Here is a 27,966-nt window from a genome sequence, read left to right as displayed (position 1 = left end):
ATTCAGACTCCATGAAAAGTAAATAAAATCTTTATTTTGATTTTTTCTCCTGTGACACAAGTCTGTTTATGTCCCCGAGTTCTCTAAATGACATGGTTGCAGAGCCTCTTTCAGCTGGTCTTGACTGAAAATCAAACAGATTAAAAACGTTAGAAATGCATACACATAAATTCCCAATTAAATACTTCAATGCTGTCTCATAAATAATCCCTTACACTACATTAATAAACAAAAAAGAAAGGAAAATGTGAGCTCACTAAGAAGAGTGGATTGTCTTAATGTTACCTGTGAGTCATGATATTTCCATCCAATCATGTAATAGATCTGATACGTGGCAGGTAGCGAACCATCCTCATTTTTGTACATTTCTGTAAAGACATAATGGGAATCTGAACAACTCCAGGGGGAAAAGCTGCCCGTGACAATAAAGAGATAACAAGGGCTGTTTGGGGACGGGGCTGGAACTACAGGATCTGTATTTTAAGAGACAAGGTCTGTGTCGGGTGAGGGTTAGGCAGTCTAGGGTGCTGAAATAGGAAAGGGAAAATTACCGGCAATTTTAAGGAAATCACATGGCACAAAGTCCGTGGTGAGGAACAGGTGGGCAAGTGGCCAGCTCTCTTACCTCTATAGACAGCGGCAGCCGCCAGCATCGTGTCTCGGTGCAGGAGAGGTTTTCTGTTCCACGAACAGTTACTCTCACCCATCCCTGAAAACATGCAGCAGGGAGTTTAGTGAATACTCGTATCCAATGATATCACTTTCCCCATTCTTCAATATCATGAAAAAAACAAACAAACCAACAGCAGACATTTTACTTCCATTTTTAAAGTTTTTCCCCCCCTTATTTAAGAGATCAAAATTTAACTGTAAAATCCTGGCTCAAATTGTAAATGTACTGTCTTCTCCAGTTAAAACAGGGTTCAAATAAATGAAACAAACTGCCATTAATCCATGTCAACACATACAGTGACCCTATATGACAAAGCAGAACTGCCCTTTGGGTCTCTGAGACTTTAAAGAAGGATCATCAGTAATAAACTCATTACTCATGATCTAATGAGTAAAAAGGCTATTTCTGTAATTTAAATTTCAAGAGGCCTTGTAGTGGAATGAAATTTCTTAATAGGTCTTTTCTACCGATGTGTCTGTAACTCACCACATGATTGGTGGGAATACGCAAACAGGGCAACACTAATAGAGGGGAGTAGTCAGTTTTAGTTCCTACCCCCTGCCTATAAGGATGAGCCACCTTTGAAGTAGGAGCAGAAATACCAGGATCACTGTTAAGTGGAGCCGTTCTAGGTCTCTGTCTAAAGTGGCAGAGGTCGAGACTAGAGGCACCAGAGGCCAGTGCTAGGAGACAGGATAAATGAACAGCACTGAGGCTGTGGGACCATGAGGCAGAGCAGTGGGTGGACTTCCTGCCCACAGAAGCTAATGTCAAAGGATGATGGGACTGAGAAGTGGAGACCTGCAGTGAAACCTGGCTGTTGGCTAAGGAGAAGTGCTGCTTTGGACCAGTGACTGCATCCTTAATGTTTTCTGATCCTGGATTGTGGTAACCTGTTCGCTCCCCTAATAATGCCCTTTCATCATGAGTATTATCTGTGAGTTCTGTGGGGCCACTGAATTGAAATATGGAATCTAGAGCAGGTAGAAGTGCTGCGGGAGGAATGAATGCTTGGCATCAGAATAGGATAAATAATGATGGCAGAACAGAGGCATGCCTGACCTTTGCCTTGTGGCAACAGGGAAGCAAGAGAAGGCCAGATATGGCTCCCTCTATGCTATTTCCTGCAGGGCTCACAGCTACAAATGGGTAAATGGTCAAAATTGTAGGAGTTACTTTTTCATGTTAACTCAGGAACCACTAAGTATTCGGTCAGCATGGAAACTTATGTTCATGAGGGGGGGCGGTGGGGGGGGGGCCGCTGTCGTAAAATCTCTAATTGTCAGGAACATATACTTTCCCCTTCAAGTAGGGAAACTCATGCTCCTCCAATTCGCAAATTATTTATTAAACCACGAAACAGTCAAATATTTTATTGAGCTAATTCAAAGGGGGGGGGGGTTTGGTTCTTTGTTTTGCTTTTTAACAAGTGTAACTAGCCTACTCTGAACCATTTGATTTTAGAGACAAAATGATTTTCCTGCATTTGTAGAGTAAATGCTGGGAATACACTTTCTATATAAATTTCTTTGTGCGCTGATAATTCTTAATGTGAAGAATATTACTAAAGCCTCATTATGCTTTCAGATGGTTGCTAGACTTCTGAATGATTCTGAATTGAAACTACATAAATAGTCTTCAATACTAAGGAAAGTAAACAAGTCAAGTTTCTGAAGCAAGTCCAGCAAACACATTTTACTTTCGCACAACTGTCTAAAGTAAAGCAAAAGGGTAAAACCAAGGTCACTGGCCCTCCGGGTATTGTCAGCAGTTGGTAGTGTCCTTCCAGAAGTGTCACATCTTAGGTCACTTTTAGAAATGCTTCACGGGGAGAGAGAACAAGGTCACACTGCCTCATTCTTCTAAGCCATACAGGGAAGTATTTTAAGACTGGAAAGAGGGCTTTGAGACTTCTTAGATGATGACAACAAAGTTATTATGTGCTTTCAGTTTGATAATATCTTACAAATCCCAGATTATAAAGAATTATGTGCATTCTTTTCAGAAACTATTTTAAAGACTTATTTCAGGGTTTCTTTCCTACAAATTGATAGCTGATGCTCTCTTCTTGCCACATGGAACTCAGGACCAGGAATGGGAGTAGCGATACCAAAAGGGTAGGGGGATACCAAAAGGGTAGGGAGAGGTGGGGAGGGAGGGGGGTACCGATCACAATGAATGGCACATAACCACACACCCCAGAGGTGATGGGAGACAGCGGTTGGTGTGAGATTTGAAAGTAATTGACAATATATAATCAATCAAGGGGCCATGAGGGTTGGGGGGGGGGGGGGGGGGGGATCTGATCCCAAGGGCTCAATGGAAAGAAAATGTCTGGAAAAGAACGATGGAACATATGTACGGATATGTCAGATACAATTGATGTATGGACTGTAACAAGAGTTGTAAGAGCCCCCAAGAAAACGATCTAAAAAAAAGTAGAGTTGAAACATTTCGAAAATATACGAACTAAAGTGTCCTGGATTAATAATAATAATAGTCTTGCTTATGTTTCTAAGGCATATTGAAATTCAAGAGCAGTACTGTACACCACAACAGAAAGCCCACAACTCGAGCAGTTCACCTTCTGTCACAGAGATACACACTGCAAGTCCAATTTACTTCCCTTTACAGGAAGTAAGGTACATGGTAGAAAGAATCTGGAATATAAATATTCATATATGAGTCCCAGTTCTTCCTTTATGTAATCTGGACAAAGTTATTTAAGCTCAGTTTGATCGTCTTCAAAATGCAATAAGAACACTCAATAATATGCCACAATGGACATACACTGAAGACCACCTGGAAAATATATTCAGGAACTTTGGACTTGCCTTAGGCTTTGGGGTTACAGAAAAATCTGACCAGCAAGTAACTGTAAAAGACTTTCACAGTGTTCTGAAGGTTAAGTTTAATTGCTTATTTTTGTTAAGAAGCCAAACCTAATTTATTATGGTTTACTAGTAACAATACTGAGTATTGTCTAAAAAAATTAACTGAACTTACCTTAAAACCACTGTGAAAGCCTCCAAAATTTCTTATGCATTCATCAGTAGATAAGTAACTTGTTTGTAAAATTAGGCCAACATTCTGGACTTTTCTTCTGTGAATTAATAACAGTGGCAGCTTAAATGTGACATACTTCAACCATTGAGAAAAAGGTATAAAACAAATAAAATATGCCTAAGAGCAAGTTGCAGGCAGTGTCATATTCTACTTAGGAAAGTTGGGAAGTCATCTATGATTTCTCCCTTCTCTATTTTAAGACTTTTTCATGAACTGGTGACCAGGAGTTCAGAATTTGAGTCAGGCTGCTTGTCTACCCCTCAACCCAAGCTCTTATTGTTGTGGTCATGCCAACCCATCATGACCCTTAAAGGACAGCGTGCTCCTTCTCTCCACAGCAGTTTGTGGTTCCAACTGCTGACCTTTTGGCTGGCAGGCAGGAGAAATCAGTGCGCCACCAGGGCTCCTAAATCTGGTCTGACCACTGACCATTGCATCACCTTGGGTAAGAAACTTCACTCCCTTCTGTCGGCTCATGTCTAACAAGACTGAATTTTAGCTCTACCTCACATTTTCCTCATAAATTATTCCTCACAAGCAATGTGAGAATGTAAGTTAACACACTAATGTGATGGTGTCTCCTCTGCTCAAAATTCTTCCACGACACTACGAAGCTCTGGGTACCTCTGATCAATAAGGTTGCACAATTTCCCATCTTTCCCTGATTTCATCTCCTCAACAATACTGAATTACTGTATAGTTCCGTTAGCAGGAGACTGAAGGATGTCTCCATATCCGCATTCACCGCCATGGTTCATAGAGGTCATTTTCTCAGCAGAGAAATGCAGTGTCCTTTAGGCCTCCACCCCACCTATCCTCTTTCATTCTCTTGGTAAACACCCTCTGCAATAATATTGCCTGACTCCCCAAGCAGATTTAGGGCCTTTTTCGATTATGCTCCTCCCTTGTACTCTGAAAAAACAGTTTGTCTTATAGTTGAATCACTGGTCTGTCTCTCTCCCTCTCCACCGGACAATGAGCTCCCTCCCGGAGATCTGGAGCTATGTTATTTCCATCACCGCATTCCAGCACTTGTTCGGTGGTTGGCACATGGTAGGTGCTCAATGTACAGTGAATGACTGCATACAAATCAACTAGCGAAGGATTATTTCTACTTTATTAAATATGAATTTTACTTTTACTAGGTACATGTAGCCAATTCAAAAACTAAAACATGTCTTTTGTGAACAGGCTTCACAGTGAAAACAAAAGCAGGCATAGTCTATTAAAGGCTAATAGTAAGCAACAAGCCCTCAAAATACACGACCCATTAAAAACCTTGAGGGGACAGGCAGTTATTACCTTGAGAAAGTCCATGAGGGCATCACCCTCCGGGCGGCTTAAATTCTGATTTTGATTAGGGTCTCGATCTCACTGTGACTAAGTTCATGCTGACTCACAGTGAGCCTGGAGGACAGGGTAGAACTGCCCCCTTTGAGTTTCAGAGACAGTAACTGTACAGAGGAGTAGAGAGCCCTTTCTCCAGAGGAGCATCTGGTGGTTGTGAACTGCTGACAACTGTGGATCACAGCTCAACTAGTAACCACTAAGCTAACAGGGCTTCTCTTGATCAGGATAATAGTTAAAAATACATGAACATATATGCTGAACAGACATGCTAACAACACACACACACACACACACACACACACACACACACACACAAGACCAACCAAACCCACTGGGATCAACTCAGTTCCAATCCAAAGTGGCCCTACAGGAGAGGGTAGAACAGTCCCACACAAGGCTTCTAAGGCTCCACGTCTTAAGGAAGCAGATCACCACATCTTTTTTTCAAGAAGCAGCCGAGGATTTGAACAGCTGGCCTTTTGGTTCGCAGTCTGGAACTGTAACCACCATGCCATCAGGGCTCCTTGAATATAATTGCCAGTTTGATTTAAAAGAAAGAAAGAAAAAAAAAGCTCCATAAAATGCGCACACTCACTAGTCTAGGGTACAATTCTGGAGCAAGACTGCCTAGGCCAAATCACACTCCATCATTTAATGTGCCTCAAATTGCTCTTCTTCAGAATTAGAATATTAAGAAAACCTCACACAACCAAACGTAGCACTGTATTTTAAAATCAGTAGGTAGTAAACTTTTGCAAATGATATAAAAAATTCTGGTCTCTTTTCCGAAATGATTCACAAACACAGCATTTATTAAAAAGCAGAAAAAATAAACCATTATACTGAGAAGTTAGTCAAGCATAAAAGACAAATGCTGTATGAGTCCACTACTATAAGGATAAACGCCAAGATGCAGGCAGGCTTCTGCTCCCTGGTCATGTAATCTTCTAATCCAGTCTCCCAAGCACGGAAATACAGAGCCTGCCTAGCATCCAGGAGCCACTTATCACCCCTTCTATATGTTCATCTTTAAAACCACTTCAACAAAAGATATCTCACTTCAGGTGGGGTCAGTTTTTCATCAAGATTCAGAGAGAGGGAGAAGACTATTTAGTTGCCACCATACAAAATTGTGCTAAGGCCAACCAAATAAGCAGATATCTACAAGAGTGATAAATGAACCTTACTGGAAATTCAAGTCAAGATTGGGGTTTGGGGAAGAAGTATGTCTTAGAGAAGACAATTGTACTTCAGCTGGTGAGTAAACAAGGAGGAGCAACCTCCCACTGGGGAAAAATGCTTAACAATACTTACATAGACCCTAAGGGGAGAGTATGCCAGGTATTACGTTGTTCCTATGTTTGACCTAGTTTCTATTCAGCTCTTGGTGACCCAGGCTGCCTCCTTTCGACTGCTGGACTTTACTCTGTACTTTCAAGGTCCAGAACATCCTTCACAGCCACACCAGGATTCCATGATGGAACCCACTAATGAACTGCGCTTTCCCTCAAACTCACCTGTAACCCTTGGATTTAAGGCTACAACATGTGAGCAACATATGACTGATATATCAAGGCTATAGAACTGGTGGTTGTTGGTACTCTTGTCGTGAGGGTGCCAATGAATGGTGGCCCTGGAACACAATATACTCAGTATTTTAATACTTCCTTGCTTTATTATGTATTAATCAGGTAGGCATGGTTCTGCCTTTGTAAATGAATGTTATTTAAAATTTTGTTCTATCAGCAAACCCCACTGTTTGTATAAAAAGTGTCCGGTCACTTCAGAGTTTAATCTGTACAAGTCAACAATTCACACATTGTGGGTTTGTTGTCAGCCTCTACTTGTATAATTTTCTATTCTCATCAGTGTTTTAAATTTGATCTTAGCAAGGCTGGGGCTGTGGTAACTGCTCTCTGAACTTTGTGATGTCTCCAAGGGTGACAAAGAAAAAGAAAGACGAATGAAAGTCAGCCAGGAAAGACAAAGACCCAGTGAATCAATTCTGGGGTCAAAAAGATGTAGTTGAAAGGCAAAATTCTGGACAAGCTCAATAATTTGGCCTTGTTTGACAAAGCCACTGTTGACAAGGTCTATAAGGAAGTTCCCAACCTTAAGTTTATCACCCCAGCTGTTGTTTGAGAGACCGAAAATTCTGGTTCCCTGACCAGGGCAGTTCTCCAAAAGCTGTCTAGTAAAGGACTTATCAAGCTGTTTCAAAACACAGAGCTCAAGTAATTCACACCAGGAACACCACGGGCAGAAACACCCCAACTGCCAGTGAAGATACCTAAACAGGTCCAATCAACTGCGCAGTTTGAATTATAAGATTTTACTAAATAAAAACCAAAACAACAACAAAAGCATTTAAATTCTATACCATTGTCTAACTTAATGACACTATCAATATAGTATGATTGATAATGTTCTCTAACATAAAATGATAATTATGTCTCTAAAGTTAACTAGAGACTTATATAAACCAGAGATAGGTGAATGAATTTTAGGCTGGCACTGAATTTTAGTCCCAATCTAAGAACAATCAGTTCTTATGACATGGCCCAATTTGATGCTCACCTGCGTGAAGAGATCACTGAAGTGCTATAGCAAAGTGTGGTGAAGAAACCAGATGGTGCTTGGCTATCAGAAAGAATAGTGTCTGGTCTTAAAGGCTTGTTTTCAAACAAGCAGCCATCTAAGTGAGGTATCAACTCAGTCCACACGGGTGAAACACACCAGCCTGTGTGGTTCAAGGATTTCAAATTATAAAATCCAAATGTGAAGGAAGGCATGGTATCAGAGCTTAAATGATGAACACCCAGTTTGCAGACTATGGATGATAGTGAAAACCCAAAATCCATTTGCTGAGTCCACACATGGATTAAGCCTCTGGTGAATCCCCTCTGACGATAGTCTAGGGATGGGAATAGCCTTACTATCAGAAAAAGAGTACTGCAAAGTCAATTATGGCAGATGTAGTAGGTTAAAATGCAGTATCTTGAAAAAATATATATATATATAATCTTATAATTTGATCTCCTTTTGGACCTATAAGTGGAAATAAACATGGTTAAAGCTTCCAGTGAATCCCCTCTGACTTTGGACCAGGAATGTGAATAGCCTTGCCATCTATGCAGAGTGCACTGGAAAAGTGTATTATTGCAGATGCAGTTAGGTGAAAATTTAACTCCTTTCGTTTGATCTCTCTTTTAACCCATTTAAAATTCGCTCTTTTTATTGTTGTTTTGGGGGAAGAGTCTATTTTTCTTTTTTTTTTCCTAAGTCTACTTTTCTATATATGAAACTCAGAAGTAAATCTATAAAGACAGTAACTGGATTAATGGTTTCTTAGGGGTATGACAGGGATGATTGGGGGGAAATAGGGAGCTAATAATCATGAATACAAGAAAGAAGAAAATGTTAAAAAAACTGTGCTGATGATTGTATACTCTTCTAATATGACTAAACTGTGGAATTGTATGGTATGTGAATTAAATGCCAATAAAACTTAAAAAAGAAAGACCGAGAGAGCTGACTTTGCAAGAACATCTATAAACTGGATGCAAACCACATCCACATGAAAATTGACTGGCTTTTCAGCTGGCTGGCCACTTATATTACACCATAAAATTGAGGATAATTATATTACACTACTGCAAAACAAGCAGACCAATGTCAGCTAAACCACTGAGAATTGTACCCTAGCCAATTTGACCAATAATCTTAACCATCACAAATCCCAACCAACCCAAATGTGAACTCAAGCTCTGTCCTGGTCCATGCCCTTTTTCCACTACCTGTGAATGAAGGGTACTACTATCTATATAGGTAGGTGTGCTACCAATTCAGCTGTTAAACTTGGCATGCCGCTGTTCTTCATCTGCCCACATTCAATGCACTAGCCAGAACTGCTCCTAAGTGTCTCTGCAATCTATTTCTTTCCTTTCCATTGCCACTACCTTTATAAAAACAACCGTTATCTCTCAGGGAGCTTTAATGCAATAAACAGTTTAGTATTTCTTAGTCATTCTTTTCAAAATAAAAATTCAGAGTGTGACTTCCTTTTCCTCCTCACATTAAAATGCCTCAAAAGGCCATGTAATAAAAGGCCTTTACAAGGCCTATAAGGACTTGTTGCATGATCTCTGATCTTATTTTACCACCCAATTTTATGACTCAACTCTCCCCTTGTTCACAAGTCTACCCACAATACACTTCTTTCAATTCTTGCCATATTCTTTCGTTCAGTGGGCCTTTTTCTGCATAAGCTGTTCCCCTTGCAGGGAACTCATATCCCTCTTTTCTTCACCTATTTAACCTTTTCTTTCTAGAGTAACAGTCCCCCACTTCCTCAAACAAGGCTTCTTGGATGGTCTCACACCATGACCTATCCTCCCCTTGCCGGGGGAGGTCAGACGCTTGCAGGCATCCTCCCCGAGGGCATGTAGGCTTTGGCTGTGAGGTTTTCTTTAGAATCAGAGGCCTTAGATAACATATCAATCCCTGCTTCTTCAGTTTCTCCTAAAGTTTCATCACCTACTTCATACTCATTCAAAGAGACTTCAGCTTGCTTTTCTAGATTTGAATAGACACAAGACTTCTCATTAGACTGATAATCCTCATTCTCTTCCTTCTGCAAAGGTACAAAGACCATCTTAAATCCTAAACTAATCTAACGGTCTGCTCTTATGTTGCAAATTATCATTAGAAAAAGCATCAATTTTCTAGACCAACATCAATTGAACCCTTCCAGGAAGGACTGCCACCTTCTGTGGGTAGCAATAGCACAGTACCATACCTCTACTTCATAGGCCTTCCCATAATTCCAATTTAACATTTATCTTTGTTGCCGTTGTTTGGTGTCTTTCCAGCGCCCTATCCTTTGTTCACTATAAGCTCTCTGAAGGCTGTTTTGTTTTGTTTTCCTCCCGCACCAACATATCCTTAGTGCTTAGCCCCAACCCCTGCTAGTCAGGTCTCATGACTTGATTCTCAAATAGAATCTAACAATTCTTTAAAAGAAAGTGCTTTACCTTGCAAATCTTCCATCAATTCAAACATTCCAGGATAGTTAACTTGAATTTCATCAGTATCCTATTAAAAAATAAAAATTCACTGAATATTCAAGATAAAAGAAATTCATACTTGAAATAGGGGTTCATGGAGATTGTCCAAACTAATCTCTCAGTATAAGCAGGGATCTTCTATGCAATATTCTTTACAGAGCACATCTAAAATATGTGTGATTTATAAAGATCGCTAATTTCCAAATAAATACTCCTTATGCTAACAGAAACCTTCCTACAACCCCACCAACTGGCTCTAGTTTTCTCCTCAGAAACAATATAGAGAAAGTCTATATTCTAGAACCAATGACCTTCTTCCTCAAGTCTTTGAACACTCTCCCAGAATACTGTACTTTTTTTTGGGAGGGAGCTAATTTTCCAGGCCTAGATTTATAGTTCCTAACATACTCTACTGTTCTCTGACACAAAGTATAAAACCCTAAAGAATGCTTATAAAATACATTCTCTTTAATAATTAAACCAAAAAACCCAAACCCATTACCATCAAGTTAATTCCAACTCAAAGTGACCCTATATAGCAGGGGTGCAAACTGGTGGCCTGTGGGCCGCATGCGGCCCCCGAAGTAATTTTTTGTGGCCTGCGATGCTCTGAAATAAAATGAAAATAGAAGAAATTGTTATGAAGAAAACAGCGCTTAGGGGAGATAGAGGCAATACCGTACACACGATTCCCTCGTTAACTCTTTAACTACTGAAGACGAGTATACACGTGGCCCAGAGCCTTTCCTGGGGACCCATGGATGTGTATAAACGCGCTGACTCAGTTTGGCGACGTGTCTGCCACTCTCAGTGTCACATAATGTAAACAGATCCCAAAAGCGAGAAGGTTAAAGAGAGCAATCTGGGTTGTTCTCTTATGAACCATACCTAGCGGCAGCGCTAGTTAACATTTTTAGAGGGAAGCCATTACAATTGTGGATCATGTTTGTCAGCTGTCCAACATCTTGTGTTTTTTATTAGTTACTTTGTTATATTTTCTAGTCACAACATAAGATGTAAGTGAAAACTAATAGGAGGTAAGCACTGGCAAGTTTTGGGAAAAGAAGAATAACTTTAGTTTTATAAATAAGCAATTATATAGTGTTTTAATTATCCTATCCATATTCCTGAATCCTCACTTCAAAATATAAATTTAACAAAATTTGTAAATGTGATGTGGCCCACGTAATCTTGCCTGTTGCACCAAATAGTCCACGTTTTAATTGAGTTTGACACTCCTGCTATACAGTACTCCAAAGACTAAATTTATACTTGATCAGGCAGCCTCATCTTTCTCTCTTTGAACAGCTGGTGGGTTTGAACTGCTGACCTTGTGGTTAATAACCACAATGCCTAACTTAGAACACACCAGGGAGCCTTCATAATTAAAAGGATACAAATAAAAATGCAATGCCCATCTGTGTTGTGAACCTCAGACACGCAAAACAAGGTAACAAAAGACTATTTTTTACTAATTAGGTTGGCAGAATAAAAGCCTGTAAATAGGAACTCATCTAAGTTATTAAGGAGCTTGCAACTTGATGCTACCTTTTACAGTAATTAGATCCTATCAATAAAACGCTGAAATGCACAGAATCTTGGACCTAGAAAATACCTGATTAAGTGAAAGGAAATACAATGCCGTACTGTTTGAAAATATAAAACAAAACTAAACCACCAAAAACTATCTATACCTCCATTGATATAAAACCCCAAATCCAACCTCACGCCAGTGAGTTGATGCTGACTCACACTGACCCTACAGGGCAGGGCTGAAGTGCCCCTGTAGGAAAACCTCGTTTTTCTTTCCTGGAGCAGCAGGCAGTCAATCCGTATAAGCTGGTTAAATTAATTAAAGCATATCTACTGAATAAAATAAGCAACTCTAAAGCCCTGTTAGGTAAGCAGTGAACTGCAAGGTCAGTGTTTGGGCTGATAACTGCTAACCAACCACAAGGTCATCAGTTTGAAAACACTAGCGACTCTGCAAGAGAAAGATGAGGCTTTCTACTCCCCTTATGAGTTCCAGTCCTGGAAATCCACGAGGGCAGTTCTACCCTGCCCTATAGGGTTGCTATGAGTCAGAATTAAGGCAGTGAGTCAGCCTCTGGTTGGGATAAAAACTAAACTGTTTGCTCCTGTAAAGATTTACCAGGCCAGAATCTCTGTATCGGGTCATTGTGAATCTGATTTGACCAGAAGGCCCATAAAAACCTCTAAACCCAAACTCACCACCATGAAGTCAATGGCAACTCATAGTGCTGACCTAATAGGACAGGATGGAACTACCCCTGTGTATAGTTTCCGAGACTAGAACTGTTTACGTGGGTAGAAAAAAAACCACCTTTCTCCAGTGGAGCAGCTGATGGTTTTGAACTGCCGATCTTAGGGATTGGAGTCCAACACACAACCACTATACCACTAGGGCTCCTCTGAACAGAAGGCAGTGGATATTAAGTGAAATACTACGTACTTCTTAAAAACAAATAATATAGAGGGATATTTCTAAGATATGTTATCGACTGAGGTTTGGTGGGGTTGGGGAACACAGTAACTATAGAGAAAGAGCAAAATTTTGTACAGTACTGCATATGTGGGAGATTTGAAGGACATGATTATATTTGGCTTTATGAAGGGAAAAATGTTCTGGAAGGATAAAAGACAGATTTTTTTCACTTTTGACTTTTGTCTATTTCTCTTATTCTTCCCTACATACATTTTTACCTTTTCCTTTTTTTCTTTAAAACATGTATAGATCAGGCTGTGTGTATGTTTTTTAATAAGACCCTCTGGATAGTGGGATCCTAACTATTTCATCTACATACTTTTCTGCATTAAGAAACTATTTTTGAAGAGAGATGCTAAGATTAAAAGCAAATTCCTTCCAGGCTGTTATGTAACTATTTAGAACTATCTATTGAGAATGTCTCTAACCAAACCAATTAAAAGTACGACCTCTAGTCAATCACAAAAGTATCACAATAGCTCTATCAAAGACTTATTCAAATTAAAAGGAACCGCTCCTAAACTGTAAAGATTTTATAATATTTTTATATTAATGCTTAATATTTTTGGAGAATATGCATGAGTTTGAATTATTGGATTTCCTAATTAACAAAAATATGGGCTTTAAAAATGTTATGTCAGGCCAAACATATTTAGTGGAAATCTTTCTAAAATGTATACCTCACTTTACAACTTTAAAAATGTATCTATGAAGAACACAATTTTATTTTGAGGATAAAGCGGTTATTTTGATGGGGAGTCCCAGTGGTTCAGGGGTTGCATGTCTAGCTGCTGACCACATGTCATCAATTCAAGCCCACCCACAGCTCCTGAGGCAGAAAGATGAAGCTGTCTGCTCCCATAAATGTTATAGTTTTGAAAAATCTTTCTAGGGTGGCCATGAGTCATCAGTTCAGGGGCAGTGGGTTTAGTTTGGCTTAATGACTCACAGCAGAAAGCCTTGTTTTTTTCACGAGTCAGAGGTTTTGCGTTCCCAAATACAGTTGACTAAACTATAGATGGCCTGGTACAAATTATGTGTCATCATGTCATGACAATTTTCACTACATGCCTCCATGTCACCCCATCGCCTACACTCTTCTCCCTTCAAAAATATGGGCAGATGTCCTGCTAATAGCGGAATCTCCCTCTAAGAACCCAAGGGGTCTGTGGGTTACATACATAGTAACCAAATCTCTTAACCAGTTGACTGGTAAACAATGGCATTTAGTGCAAAGATAGTGACAGACTACTTGGGTTTGAATGCGTATTGCTTTCCACAATCCAGGCAAGAATCTAATCTCTCACATGCAAGTCTGAAAGTCACTATGCCTCCTCCAAGTCTCTCCTTCAAGGCCTTGGACCCATACATTTCCCTGTTTCTATGACTGTTCTGGTACGACCACCTTTTACAAATTTGGGTCTGTTCAGATTTTGATATGTCAGTCATGACCAAATCAGTTTGAATACATGTTTATCAACAAATCACGATAAAAGAATGGAGTGTAATCTTTTTAAAGTTATTAAATAAAAAACAAGGGATTACGGATATAAGGATTAAAGCTGTAAACCAGTGGCTCCTAATTTAGTTATAGTCTTCTCTGAAGATTTGATGAAAACTGTAAGCCCTTTCCTCCACATAGAACAAAAAACAAATGTTTGGACATGGTAAGATCCTTTCATTAGAAAAAGTGGGAGTGCTGAAGCCTTCCCAAAATATCATCAATAATGAAACCTTCTGTCTTTAAGATTAAAATATCTTGTTTTAAGCTTTCATTAATGAGTTCCTGGCTTCTCCTGATAGTTACCACAGTCAGTGTAGTAAAGCCAGCTCTCCCAAGAAGATGTCCAAGATCACGGACAGCAGTGAAAGGAGAAACGTGTGGAGCAAATCCTCCTTCCCTTTCTGTTTCTGCCAACTGTAAGGAACACCGGAGTTCATAGAGTGTGTCACCTCCAAACACTGCTCCAATAAACACTCCATCTGGTTTCAAAACATAATGAATCTGTAATAAAGACAAAAAAACTATTCACAATTTTAAATATAAGGATGTTCAAAGAATAAAGACATAATGTCTAAATCAATAGTTATGATTATCATTATTTTGGGAGGCTGCCAAGTTAATAATCTGATAATGTCATAAACAACATCTAAAGCAACCAACTGTCACACAGCCATTTCTGTAGAATATAGGTACAAAGAGAGAGAATACATTTATTAATAAAAACCCAAAACAAAAAAGCACAATCACTCCTGCGTTTGTGCCTTTTGAATGTCCTTTTGTAACAACTCTCATCAAAGATGGAATCTATTTCTCCTCTCCTCGGATATGGTAACTTCAAAAGGTTCACTGAAAAAGTCCACTATCTTTAAATTCCATTTTTCCATGTTTTTTTTTGAAGGCCCCTTATATATTATATATAACCCATCCACTGCCACTGAGTTGATTCCATCCCATAATGAACTGTCTTGGAGGTCTAAGACTTTATATCTTTACAGGAATAAGTAGTCTCAAGTTTCTCTTGATCACATAAAAATAAATTTTAATTAATAACTGAAGAAAATACTAGCAAGAGCAAATTACAGAAACTTAAGTGCCTGCTTAAGAACTTAGTTCACAATTTATAACTAGTTTTGACTCTATTTTGAACTAATAAGAATATTATAGGAAAAGGATAGATTTTAAAAGAAAAGCAAAAAACTAACCACAACAGCCCTTCTAATCAAAGCAACATCTTATATACATATCTAATATATTGGGAGAGGGAGATGAGGCTTTCTAATCCTATAAAGAGCTACAGTCTCAGAAACCCACAGAGGCAGATCTACCCTGTTCTACTGGATCACTATGAGTCACCATCAACTTAATGGCAATGAGTTTGGTTTGGATTAGAATAGACTGAGAAGCAATCACAAACCAGTATATAAGTAAAGAAATTGTAAAATCATTGGCCTCTTCTCCAGCTCTTATATTCTTCTTTTGTCACTAAATTTCTTCATTTTAGCACCCAAGTCTTCGTTCCTTGCTCTGAACCACAATGCTCTTTATCAATCCCTCATCTATTAACTGACAAACGTCAATCAACAAACATTACCAAGTATACTCCATGAATCAATGAGGGAAAAATAAATGAGTAAATCCCTGTTTACAAAATGTTTACCGGCAGTTAAGAGAGAAAAGAAATCCCCGACAAAACGTCTTGTGATTTGTGTTATTAAGGTCTCATAAAATTATAATGCTTATGCTTACAATTAGATTTCTTAAATTCCTGAGTGAGGAGTGTCACTCAATATACTCATCAATATATTAGTGGGTACCTGGTATATCCTACCCAGAGAATATAATAATTATTTGATTGGATTCCATCCTCAATTGCTAGATCTATAATTTGTAAAAACTGAAGTTATGCAAGTTACTAATGATAAATATTACAATATAGAATATTAGCATCAATAAAAGTTTTCTCACCTGTTCAAGTGCTCTAGGAAGGTCATTCACCCAGTGCAAACTAAAATATAAAAAACATATCATTAGACGTCAGACAGAAAAGACATGACAAAATAATAATTTATAAATTACCAAGGGTTCATGAGGGAGGGGGGGAGCGGAGAGTGAGGGGTCAAAAATGAGGAGCCGATGCCAGGGGCTTAGGTGGAGAGCAAATGTTTTTAGAATGATGAGCGTAATGAATATACAATTGATGTATGTATGGATTGTGATAAGAATTGTACGGGCCCCCAATAAAATACTTACAAAAATTAAAGTAGAAGGAAATACTAGCTTTCCCTTACTTGACAAGATGAATTTTATGGTAAAAGTATTTTGATATTTGCATATTGGTGCCAATAAAGTCTCTCAAAAGGACTCCTATCCCCACATTATTAGGTTAAGGACATTGAGTTAAAACAAAGAGGAAAATCTTTTTGCCACAGGTAAGTTTCAGCAGACTGAGCAGTGCGGGGTGGAGGTGGGGGGGTTGAAGCTTCACTGTACTAGCTCCAATAAAGAGGATATACAACACTTAATTTATTACTAAAGAAAATTTATAATGTGGCAACCAAGTTAACTAATTTGTAATTTGAAAAGCAGTTACTAAAATTTTACTGTACAGTCTATATTCTTTATCTTGTAACAAAACTTTCTGTGCAACCTGCCTACTTATAGCAAACGTTTTTATACGTTCAAACGGATTACCAACCTTAAGCTGCTAACCACCAAGTCAAATGTATTTTCTTGGAAGGGAAGAAATTCTTCATCAGCTAAGACACTGTAAGTAGGTATTTCCATTTCTAAGGTGTTTTTCTAAAGATAAAAAATAAAGTTTAAAAGGTAGTTTTATAGAATCTCAATTATTCACATAATTGCTGTTAAGTTTAAGCAATGTTATATTTATGTGGCAGATTATTCTTAAAAAAATAAACGAACAAACTTGGGAGGAGAACTGGCTAGTTAGTTGGAAAAACACAAACAGCATGCCCACATCATACCAGAACAAATCCTAGAGGTCTCAACACCTTCAAGTGAAATCATTAAAACTATAAAGGTCTTATGATGAATTATGAAACATTAATCAGAATCATTAAAACCATAAAAATATCAGATGAAAACGGGTAAATATTTCATATTTTTAGGCAAAAAAGCCTAAGTAAGTATAACTCAAAGGCAGAAACTTTATAAAGAAAACAGATTCATATAAATTAATTTGAAACATCTAAAATGCAACAAACTATGCAAACAACAAACCTGGCAAAGTATTTATAAGATATACAATAAAGAATATCACTAAAGAACAAGTTCTTTTAAATCACTTAAAATTAAAACATGCAGGGTTAAAATAAAAGCCAAGGTACAGGCAATTCGAAAAAATTATTTATAAAATTTTCAAATTAAAAAATTCCAGCCAAAAGATAACACTAGGTACCTGGCTATATAATTAATCCACCAACCACCACCACCACCATGTAACTAGAAATAACAATGAAATTCCACTTTGTGCCCTTGATGAAGACAAAAACAGGATAGCCATTGTTTTTAAAAAGAAGAAACAAGTACTTTCACAGTGTTCAGTCCCGAAACAGAAATTAAAAATGAACACCACTGAATTCTTAAGCTCCACTAACAATAATTTATTTCCAAGGAGAGCTTTACACAAAAACAGTCATCGTGTTAATTGATAAAAAAACTAGAAATAAAAATTCCCTTTAATAGAAATGTTTAAAATTATCCATGGAATACTAATCTACTGAAATACATATAGTAATTTCAAAAATAGTGTATATTTCATTAACAAAAAAAAACAACAGTGTAAAAACATAGCATATTAGGATAATCTTTTGTATACCATTGTGCACTGGGATGACAAGTTACATCCACAGAAGAGATCACAGCACCACTAGTGGTTGTTGAGTGGTAGGACAAGGGTGATCTCCCCCAACCATCTGCCTCCCCTTGTATTTCTTGTGTGGTTTAATTCATGTGTGTTATGTTTACAGTTTTAAAAAATCAATAAAGCAATTTTTATTTTGAAGAAAATAAAAGCACAGGAATACAGAACTGAAAATAAGACCAGGAGATCAAAATCAACACTGGTAAAAGCCACCTACCAAAGCATTTTCTGCAATGTCTGTTTGGATAAACTTCCCAACAGTTTCCTGAAACGGAAAAATTAAATCTGATCAGATGATAAAAGAGACAAAACAACAGCAGCAGCAAAAGCATGTTAACAAATAAAACAAAACAACTGTTGTTATTGCTAAGGAGAAAGTAATAACTAGGCATGCCAGTTTTATAAAAATATTACTTTGCATATCAACGTGGTATAAAGAAACCTTTAGCACATCGGAAGTTACACAGGAACAACGGGGCAAGAAAGGGTTCAAAGAGTTTACAGACAGCAAGAAAAGGTTTGTCAAGTGGAGACACTTGAGGGAGAAGGGGACTTAGCAGTTTCATCTTCCCTCTGCTTCACTTTTTTCCTTCCTTGCAACAGGGGAAAGCTATTCCTACCATTGCTTTTCTAGATTAATGCATTCCATGCACCTTTCTCCAGGTTTCGGCTCCTTCAATTATCATCTCTACCATTTCCAATCTCTTTTCCAACTCTGAATTTCATTTTCCAGCAGGCATAGGCCTCCCATTCCTAAAAAACCTCACCTCTAATCATCCAGCTTTTCTGTTCATGATCGCTAATTCCACATTTCACTGATGTCTCTCTCCACAATCCTAGCTAATCAAATCTATTTGTACTTCACTGCCCAGATCACTAATAGCCTAGCACCAATGGCAATCATCTGTTCTTACTGCTCAGTCTTACTCCACTTCATCTTTTCAAAGCATAACTAATAATGGCCTCCTAGAAACTTCTTTAGTTACCCTGGTCCTCCCTCCAATATTAGTGAAGCCAATTCTTTCTTTCCACCTCACCCCTAACTTCTTATAATATGTCCCGACTACAACCAGGAACAACTTTACCGTGACCTGGCCACTGCTGATCACAGTTGATGGCAACTGGTAGGTAAGGAAATGTTTAAACAGCAGACTCTTAAAAATAAACCAAATCCCTGAGCCATCGTGTTTGCTGATTTCCTTTCCCACAACAGCAGATTTCATGCGACCAACAGGACACTGTTTAACACAGAGTTAGGAAGAGACATGAGCATAGGGTTTTTATGAGCCAGCTACTGCATGCTAACTGTGAGGGATGAAGAATTAGATTATTCAGACTGTCTATCCCAATTTCTCAACTCAAAATTTGAACTACGAGACGCAAGAGACAGAGATGCCAGGAGTTGATGAAGCATGTATTATAGACTTCACACTATAAGCTATAGAGGGCTATAGTATATGTTTCACAACTGATTTTTGGTGGAAGACTATAGCTGATTTTAAACTTTCACTTTAATGCACAATGCTGTTGAACATGTAGATGGGAAGAGATGTGAACAATCAGCCCTTATGAAATGTTATACGCTTATTCTAATATAGTACTGGGTATAGGTTACTCAATTTCTCAATTTGGGGCTGTATTAGTCTGGGTACTGTGAAGAAACATGCCAATTTTATCAAAGTGAAATTATATGCCATTGAATAATTTACCTTATTCAAATGTTGTCCTATGTAACCTCTTCCACAACCAACATCCAAAGCAATGGGGAAATCTCTAAAAAGGAAAGACTTAAGTTATGCTTTGTTGGCAGCAGTATTAATAATATGTTACACACTCACTTCCAGAGGAGCAGTCTTTCATGCTCGGAAAGATGAGTTGGGCTTTCATTCGCCCACTGGTTAAATATGAATAAAGAAAACAACATTTGCTCTCTCAGACATGAAAAACTAGGAGAGAATCACAGAGGGATTACCACCAATCCTTAATAAATCCCCCAGATTCTGCCCTTTCAGATATCAAGTTCTCCACATTTAATCTCTTGAGGCTTCAGTCAAAATAGATTGTATTTTATTAAGAAACCAGCACTCACCTAGCAATGTCATATATACGGTCTGCAATCTGACTTGCAACCTGAAAATATAACAAGAAGTAATGATGTATACAAGTTAAGGTTTAACAGAAAATTAACACTTTTTCCAGTAATTAAGAATCTGTAGGCTATTTACATTTCAACCAGTAAAGAAATGCTTCCTTTTATCCCCTTTTCTCTTTGACCATACCAAGTTTCTTTAATAATTCTGAATAGAAAGATCAACGATCAAGTCAATTCTGATGCATCGCACCCCTACAGGATAGGGTAGACGTGCCTCTGTGGGTCTGCAAGACTAACTCTTTACAGGAGTAGAAACCCTCATCTTTCTCCCAGCAGCGCAGCCGTCCTTTCAAACTGCTGGCCATGTGGATAGCAGTCAAACCCGAAAGCACTACTCCAAGTCAAAAGAGAAATCAGTTTGAATAACATATTTTATTTAACCCAATATATCAAAATTTGATGACTTCATCATGGAACCAATATGAAATATTATTGAGATGATGTACATTATTTTTGTTCTCAATGAAATCAAATATGTATTTTAAACCCATAGCACAGCTTGATTGGAATGTTTAGTAGGTAGATAACTGAGAGGCTGCCTAAGGGCAGACCTAGACAGCGGGGAGCCTGATAGGAGTGGGTCCCAAACCACTCCCAACATGACCGGGGCTCAGCTAAGGAAAGGGTTGGGAAAGGGGACCTGATACTGGGAAACAGAAGCTGATAGGCAAATAACCCAAAGACGCTGGGCTGGGCGAGTAACACCTAGAAATTGACTAACAATGAAGCTGAGCACTCACTCAAGGAGTTGGATGGGGGTAGGGCACTATGAAAAGAAGCCCATCAGATAGACAGGCTCTTGGCTCTCTCTCCCAAGATGCCAGCTTGAAGCTTGGTCAAATGTACTAAACCTTTCCCATGCTTTAATTCCACTTGTAACAAAATCTTCCTATGCTTTACTGCCTGCTCTATCTCTTAGCGGAATTCCCTCTCCCAAGAAAACGAAGAACCGAGGATTACAACCAGCCTAGGAAACACCACAATATCTTTTGGTGCTGGGACTTGGGCACTTCTCTTGCGGACTAGTAAGTAGTAATGGCCACCTCTAGGCCAGAGGAGTTGCACAAGCCTTTTACTTGCTACGCCCTTGCTAACATACGATTTGTGGCTCTACCTTAACTTTTTCTCTCACTCTTTGGGCCTTTTCACATGTGCCAATAGGGTGCTACTGCACTCCTCAGAACCCTTTCCAATCATGCCCAGCATGCTGAGGCCCAGGAGACTGGCTGGCTCCATACAGGTGTCTGCCCATCATGCATTTTTCGTGGTGCTAGGCCCATGCCACCTAGCCAGGGGTCTGCTGGGATCACAAGTGTCACTGGGGAGGGCGCCTGGAGGCCAGTTCAGAACAGCTAGGGCCCTGGGATAGGAGGGGCCCGCCACATAGATCATGGGAGCCCAGTACCCAGTTTCCCTAATGGTTGATCATTGTGTTAGGCAGGGTTCTCTAGAGAGATAAAATCAGATTGCTGATAATTTTATATATTTATTTATAATGATAATTAGATATATAACACAAGAAGTGAACTGTTAAATTATATACAGATAGATAGATATATAATACAAGAAATGAACAGTTAAATTATAAAGCAGTACAAATGGCTCAGTGCAACTCACTCCTGTGAGAGAGTTGTGAGACACTAGTAGTCCTTCAAGTCTAGTCTGCTGCTAGGTCTTCCTCTATACTATATAGAAAGCTAGGCTATCTCAGTACAGCAGCCAATCACAAAGCAGGTCACCAACTGTCAGCCAGGTCACCAACTGCCAGTCCCCAGCTCCAGAAATGCCTTAAAGGGACCTCAACTTACAGCGACACAGTTCACAGGCTAGGCGTCCCACAGGTAGTGTAGCCTGTAAATTGAGGCACAGAACAAGCAAGGCAAGCCGCACAAGACTGGTCCGATGATCAAAGAGCGAGAAACAAGAAAGGCGAGGCTCAGTGAGCCATTTATCTCTCCGTCCTTCAGTTAGTCCCACTTGTGTTTATTGGCCAGGCTGGCACAATAAACTATCTCAATCATCAATGCTGAGTGTACATGAGCCAGAGCTGGAGAGTATTACACTGTAGGTAGGAGGATCCTGGTTCCTTGACCACACCCATGGCCCTCAAATAAAAGGACTCTGTTCTGCTTGTGGGCCTGAGACTCTCTCATCCCGTAATGTAGAGGCAACCTTGACAGAGCCCTTGGCAGACTTCAGGGCAGGTGGCATGGAGGTGGCACACTTTTTCCTAGGCACCTGTCAACTTTAAGGGGTCAGCAGATTACAGTCTGAGCCTGACACAGGTAATCAGTAGCACAACAGTGCTATAGCCCCAACCAGCTCCTTACTGATGTCAGTGCCTGTGGGAGCTGGTGCTGGAACAAACTGAGGACCTCCCAGCTGTCATCACTAAATGGCTGGTACAGAGGGCATACCAACTGTGTGCTTTCCAAAATCCTTTTAACTTACCCCCTTTCGTTTTTAATTTTATTTTTTAAAAATGTCAATCATTTTATTGGGGGCTCATACAACTCTTATCACAATCCATACATACATCCATTGTGTCAAGCACATTTGTATTGTACATTTATTGTCCTCATCATTCTCAAAACATTTGCTTTCTACTTGAGCCCTTGGGATCATCAGCACATTTTTCCCTCCCTCCCTCCTCACTCATGAACCCCTGATAATTTATAAACCATTATTATTTGTCATGTCTTACACTGTCCTTTGTCTCCCTTCACTCACTTTTCTGTTGTCTGTCTCCCAGGGAGGGGGTTATATGTAGATCCTTGTGATTGGTTCCTCCTATCTACCCCTGCTTCCTTCCCCTTACCCTCCTGGTATCTCTACTCTCCAGGGAGGAGGTTATATGTAGATCCTTGTGATAGGTTCCTCCCTTCTACCCCTCCTTCACCTTACCCTCCTGATATCGCTACTCTCATTATTGGCTCTGAGGGGTTTATCTGCCCTGGATTCCCTGTGTTTCCAGTTCTTATCTGTACCAGTGTACATGCTCTGCTCTAGCCAGATTTGTAAGGTAGAATTGGGATCATGATAGTGGGGGGGAGGAAGCATTAAAGAACTAGAGGAAAGTTGTAGCTTTCATTGGTGCTATACTGCCCCCTGACTGGCTATCTCCATCGTTTTTAGTCTTTATATACAGTAGTACCTCATGCTCGACCATATCAGTACTCGACATAATCGGATTTCGAAGTAAAATGTCAAAAAATTTTGCATTGTTGTTTGAACAAAACATCGGAATATAACCTGATGCACGTGATTTTTGTAAACAAAAGCAGTTTGTGTTTCAGTCACTTGGTGTTAGTTGGCATTGTTAATACACGTTGTTTAAACCTTTTGCAGCTGTGTTACAAACGTTTGGCTATAATTTTCTTAGTTTTTGTGGCTTTTTGTACTGTTTTTAGATAAAAAACATGAATCCTAACAGAGTTTTTTGAAAAGAATCATTATAAGGAACTGGTTAACCATGTTAATGATAATGTTGATAATTTAGTCACCCTTTTAGAAAACACTTAAGGAAACGTCAACAGCAGACCACATTAGACAGATTTTTTTTAAAAAAGAAAACCAGCCAGGTCGTAGTGAAAAAAGGCAAAGAAGGGTAAAAAAAATTGAAAAGCAGCTACCAGTTGATTTTATGGAAGGGGATTCCCTTTCCAAACAATGGCTGGCTCTCCGTACCTCTCCATGTCCACATCTGTGTCCACAGATCCAGAGCCTCATCAATGTCAAGGTATGGCCAAGTAGTTGTTAAAAAACTTTTTATAAATGTTGTATTTATTTAAATTACATTATTTAACTCTGAGCTTATTTACTTTGCAATTTCTGTGTAAGGTTTTTATAAAAAGGCAAGGTTAGGGTAAAACTTGGAGGTTGAGAATGGATTAATCCATTTTCAGTTATTTATTCTGGGAAAAAATGATTCGGAACTCAACTGCATTGCATCTCCACACTCCTAGAATGGATTAGCATCGAGGTCTGGGGTTCTACTGTATTCCTCGGAGACTGTAAATTGATCTATGTATCCTACCCCCACACAGAAGAATAAGGGCTGCCAGTGGTTCGATTATAGAACAAATTATGGATAGAACAAACCAGATAGTTAGTGCCTGGCTATCAGAAAGAATAGTACCTTAAAAGCTTGTCTTAAAATAAGCAGCCGTCTAAGTGAGGCATCAACTAAGTTCAATGGAAGAAGCAAATTAACCTGTGTAATTCAAGCAGTATATATAATAAAATCCAAATATGAAGTGAACAGAATCAGCTTAAATTGTGAGCATCAATTTGCAGAGACTATGGATGACAGTAGAAGCCCAAAATCCATTTAAAAGGTCCCCATGTGGATTAAGCATCCAGTGAATCCCCTCTGACCAGAGTCCAGATATGTGAATAGCTTCGCTACAGACAGCACTCTAAAGTTGATATGGCAGATCTGGCTAGGAGAAATGGAGTACCTTATCACTTGATCTCCCTTCTGACCCATCTTAAAGTTGTTTCCATTTTTAATAGTCTCTGCTGCATTCAAGATTCAGGTTTTTCTCTGACTTGTTATAGCTGGTGGTTTTTGTTTGTTTCTTGTTTGTATTTTGTCTGAACTTCTGTATATAAAATCTAGTATAGGTAAAACCACAGACAGACATTAACTGGATTAATAATTATCTACGGGCATGGCATGGAGGTTGGAGGGAAATGGGTCACTAACAACAAGTAGAGAAGAAAATGTTCTGAAATTGACTGTGGTGATAATTGCACAACTCTTCTTAATATGATTGAGATGAAATCATGATATGTGAAGAATATGCCAATGAAGCAAAACAAAAAAGGCAGGTTTAAATCCTGTTGCAGCACACACAGGGAACTGTGAAGCTTGTAGGAAGCTTGACCACTGGAGGAGTGTCCCAACGAAGAAGGGTACCCCATTACTCCATGCCACATTTGCAAAAGGCTTGGCCACTAGAAGACAGACTGCCCCACGAGAGATTCTACCCTCAGGCCTTGGTGGTCTTGAGCTGAAGGGGTCCTAATCTTCACCAGGTCCTTGCCAAAACATCATCAATGAATAGACTGACACAGGAGTCAAGAGCTACCCTGTGGCAGATAGGACCATTAATTTCAGTGATTGTGAATGCTGCTTTCTGGAAAAAGCACAGGCACTTACCTGCTAGAGATACCCCTATTAAGTGTGAGCTAGAAATTCAAAAGCTCCTAGACGTACATCTCCCAAAGAAAGTAGCAGTAGTGCACTGCAGAGATCACATGATGGATGTGGTAGTTACATATTTTCCTGCCAAACTGAAGTGTAGGGGTGGAGTCTAACCTGACAGTAAGTTCACAGTCTGATGTAGACTCCTTGTGGGCATGACCTCCTTCCTCATAAGAAGGATCCTGGGAACCTCGCCACCCGTCTCTGCCTTCACCTTCCTGGTGATGCCATGTGGAGATGCATCCACCACCATTGGATCCACAAGACTTTGTACCCACCAGTCAGTGATGTTCCTGCAGTCTGCATCATTGCATGTGGCTTTGTGAGTCTGAAGAGGTACCTGTGGACTAATATCGGATTTATGGACTTGAGTTGGACTGGACTGTTTTATTGATGCATAATTACTTTTTGATATGAAGCTGTTTCTTATTCATATATGAATGTCACTGAATTTGTTTCTCTAGTCAACCCAGCCTAACACAAAGGGAAAGGGCAAAGTTGCATTCAATAAAGGGATGGGCAAATAGAGATTTGTAAGGGAAACTGAGATTAACAGAAGTCCTCCAGAGTTTGAGGGCCCACTGGTCCCTTACTTTTGCAGCTGAAAACATTAAGTCCTCCCATAAAGTCAGAAAAAGTCCAAGAGGTCACCAAGCTTTTATTATAAGAGGTAGTTCCCAGATTCAGCTTGCTCCAAGTGATAATGGCTTTACTTTTACTTTTCATGTTAGCCAGAAAGTCAGCCAAGCCTTGGGAATATACGGTGCCTCTACCCTGCTTGGAAACCCTAATCCTCCGGCCAAGTTGATAAGACCAACCAAACCCTAAAATGCACTCTTGGCCAATTGTGCCAAGACACATTTATCCTGGATACAGGCCCTTCCCTTAGCCTTACTGAGGCTGAGGACTTACCCTACCAGCCAGCTCAAGCCACCCCTTTGAAGCTTTGTATGGAAGGCTTTTCCAGTGTTCCACTGTGTGATTTGATGAAGAAACTAACCAAATGGTTTCGTTTGTCACTCCCCAGCCAAGTGTCAAAGGCTAATAAAGGAAGTTGGGCCACAGATGCCCTTAATACCTCCTCCTACTCCCATTTGTGTGAACCCAAGCCCTCATAGAAACATGGCCTAATTAGGTTCCGGGTGATCCATCTTTATAGAAGGGCCAAATGGAAGGGGACCCCAATGTGGAAGGGCCCCTAGCCTGTTTTATTTTCTACCCTCACGGGAGTGCAAGTGCCCAGCATGTCCAGCTGGATCAAGTATACCAGTACTAAGCCTTACATATCCACAGGGACCAGCAGCCCAGAGGAAGAGGCCAACTTAGCAGGAAGTCCTGCACCACAAAGCACCTTGGCCTGAACAGCTTGAGGCTTAAGTACCTTTACAAGAAAGAAGTACTCTTCCCACATTCCCGGAATGTTCCTCTGTACTTTCACTGTTTCCCTTGGAATAAAACTTTGCTTTGCTTTACACTGTCTCCCAGGATGACATAGATCCGAGGATTAGAGCCAACCCGGGACTCACCGTAACACATAACCATTTTAAGTGTTAAATAACCAACTACATGTACCACTGGGATCCATACCAGATAGCACAGATAGAGAAGAAACTCTTATCAGCTTCAGCCTTATGGGGTGGGGGGCGGAGGGGGCTTATAACTCAGGCTCTCCAGGTTTCCTCTCCCACTCACTAGAACTCAAAGGTCAAGCTTCACTTAGGAAGGTCTTTTTTGGCATGAGATTGTGTGTCTATCTGTCCTTCCCTTTGCCAATAAGGCTTATTCCCCCATATCTCAGCTTGAAAATAGATAAGTATCCCGCCCCAGTGGCCATTCCTGATCACTGCAGTAACTACTACTTAGCTTTAAAAAAATATTTTTTAACCTGACCTTAATTCTATCAGCTAAATTACAGTATTGGTTTCTTGCATACGTCTCCCCAGCATTGGCCCCCAAAATGCAAGTCCCATAAGATCAGCGGTCTAGCTCTGTGCTGCCCACTGCTGTCACTCAAGCGGTATTTGCTGAGTGAATGAGTGAACGAAGGAAGGAAGGTATACATGTAGACACCAGGAATATCCGAACCCCTGCCTTCGCGTGACTCCAGAGACCCAGGAGGGGAAGCGGCTACTCAAGGTCACCCAGCACTGTGGGGTCAGGGGCCAGCCTGAGCTTCAGGACCCACACGCCACCCTGTTCGATCCCCCACGCGCTCACCTCCTCCCGCAGGTACGCGTACTTCATCGGCTCCGCCTGCCGGGCCGCCCAGTTCTTCTGTTTCCTCTTCATTTCCCGGTCGAAGAGGTTCAGGGTCCTGGGCGAGGAGGCAGTGTGCGGGGGAGAGACGCCCGAGGCGACCTCCCTGCGCCTCGGGTTCTGCACGGAAACTCCAGCCGCCCGAGGTCGCCGCCATGGACGGTAGAGAACCTGGAGTCGCAACATTTTTAAAGGTGACACCACCGGCCGGCGCGCTCCGCCGGCGCGCGCGCACCGCTGCTCCGGCGCCCCCTTAGGGATCTTCGCAAAGGGCCCTGCGGAAGAAGTTTGGCCCAGCTCG

At 40.1% G+C, this 27,966-nt stretch overlaps 1 protein-coding gene across 1 annotated transcript; it reads right to left on the bottom strand.

Moving 5' to 3' along the window:
- Window positions 1-12: 12 nt before the first annotated feature.
- NDUFAF5 (NADH:ubiquinone oxidoreductase complex assembly factor 5) lies at window positions 13-27,875 on the bottom strand. Its single transcript, XM_004697822.4, has 11 exons — window positions 27,627-27,875; window positions 20,138-20,178; window positions 19,758-19,821; window positions 18,266-18,313; window positions 16,861-16,964; window positions 16,131-16,170; window positions 14,469-14,666; window positions 10,123-10,183; window positions 626-709; window positions 286-368; window positions 13-124 (listed from the first exon to the last, which is right to left on the bottom strand). Exons 1-11 carry the CDS (start codon window positions 27,849-27,851, stop codon window positions 32-34), a joined length of 1,041 nt encoding a protein of 346 aa, XP_004697879.1. The 5' UTR covers window positions 27,852-27,875; the 3' UTR covers window positions 13-31.
- Window positions 27,876-27,966: the final 91 nt, after the last annotated feature.

This window comes from Echinops telfairi, unplaced genomic scaffold (genome assembly GCF_000313985.2).
Source record: "Echinops telfairi isolate 266 unplaced genomic scaffold, ASM31398v2 ScPeMD7_5592;HRSCAF=6446, whole genome shotgun sequence".
Lineage (NCBI taxonomy): Eukaryota > Metazoa > Chordata > Mammalia > Afrosoricida > Tenrecidae > Echinops > Echinops telfairi.
Note: the sequence above shows the minus strand (reverse complement) of the source record. Positions and strands in the feature narration are given on the sequence as shown.

What these genes read in the sequence shown, in the direction of transcription:
- NDUFAF5 (XM_004697822.4), bottom strand. Translation starts at nt 27,851, where the DNA reads ATGTTGCGACTCCAGGTTCTCTACCGTCCATGGCGGCGACCTCGGGCG. An exon ending in TAGGACAACATTTGAATAAG is followed by an intron (nt 18,314 to 19,757) that starts GTAAATTATTCA and finishes TTTCCGTTTCAG; the next exon opens with GAAACTGTTGGGAAGTTTAT. An exon ending in GCTTTACTACACTGACTGTG is followed by an intron (nt 10,184 to 14,468) that starts GTAACTATCAGG and finishes ATTTTTTAATAG; the next exon opens with GATACTGATGAAATTCAAGT.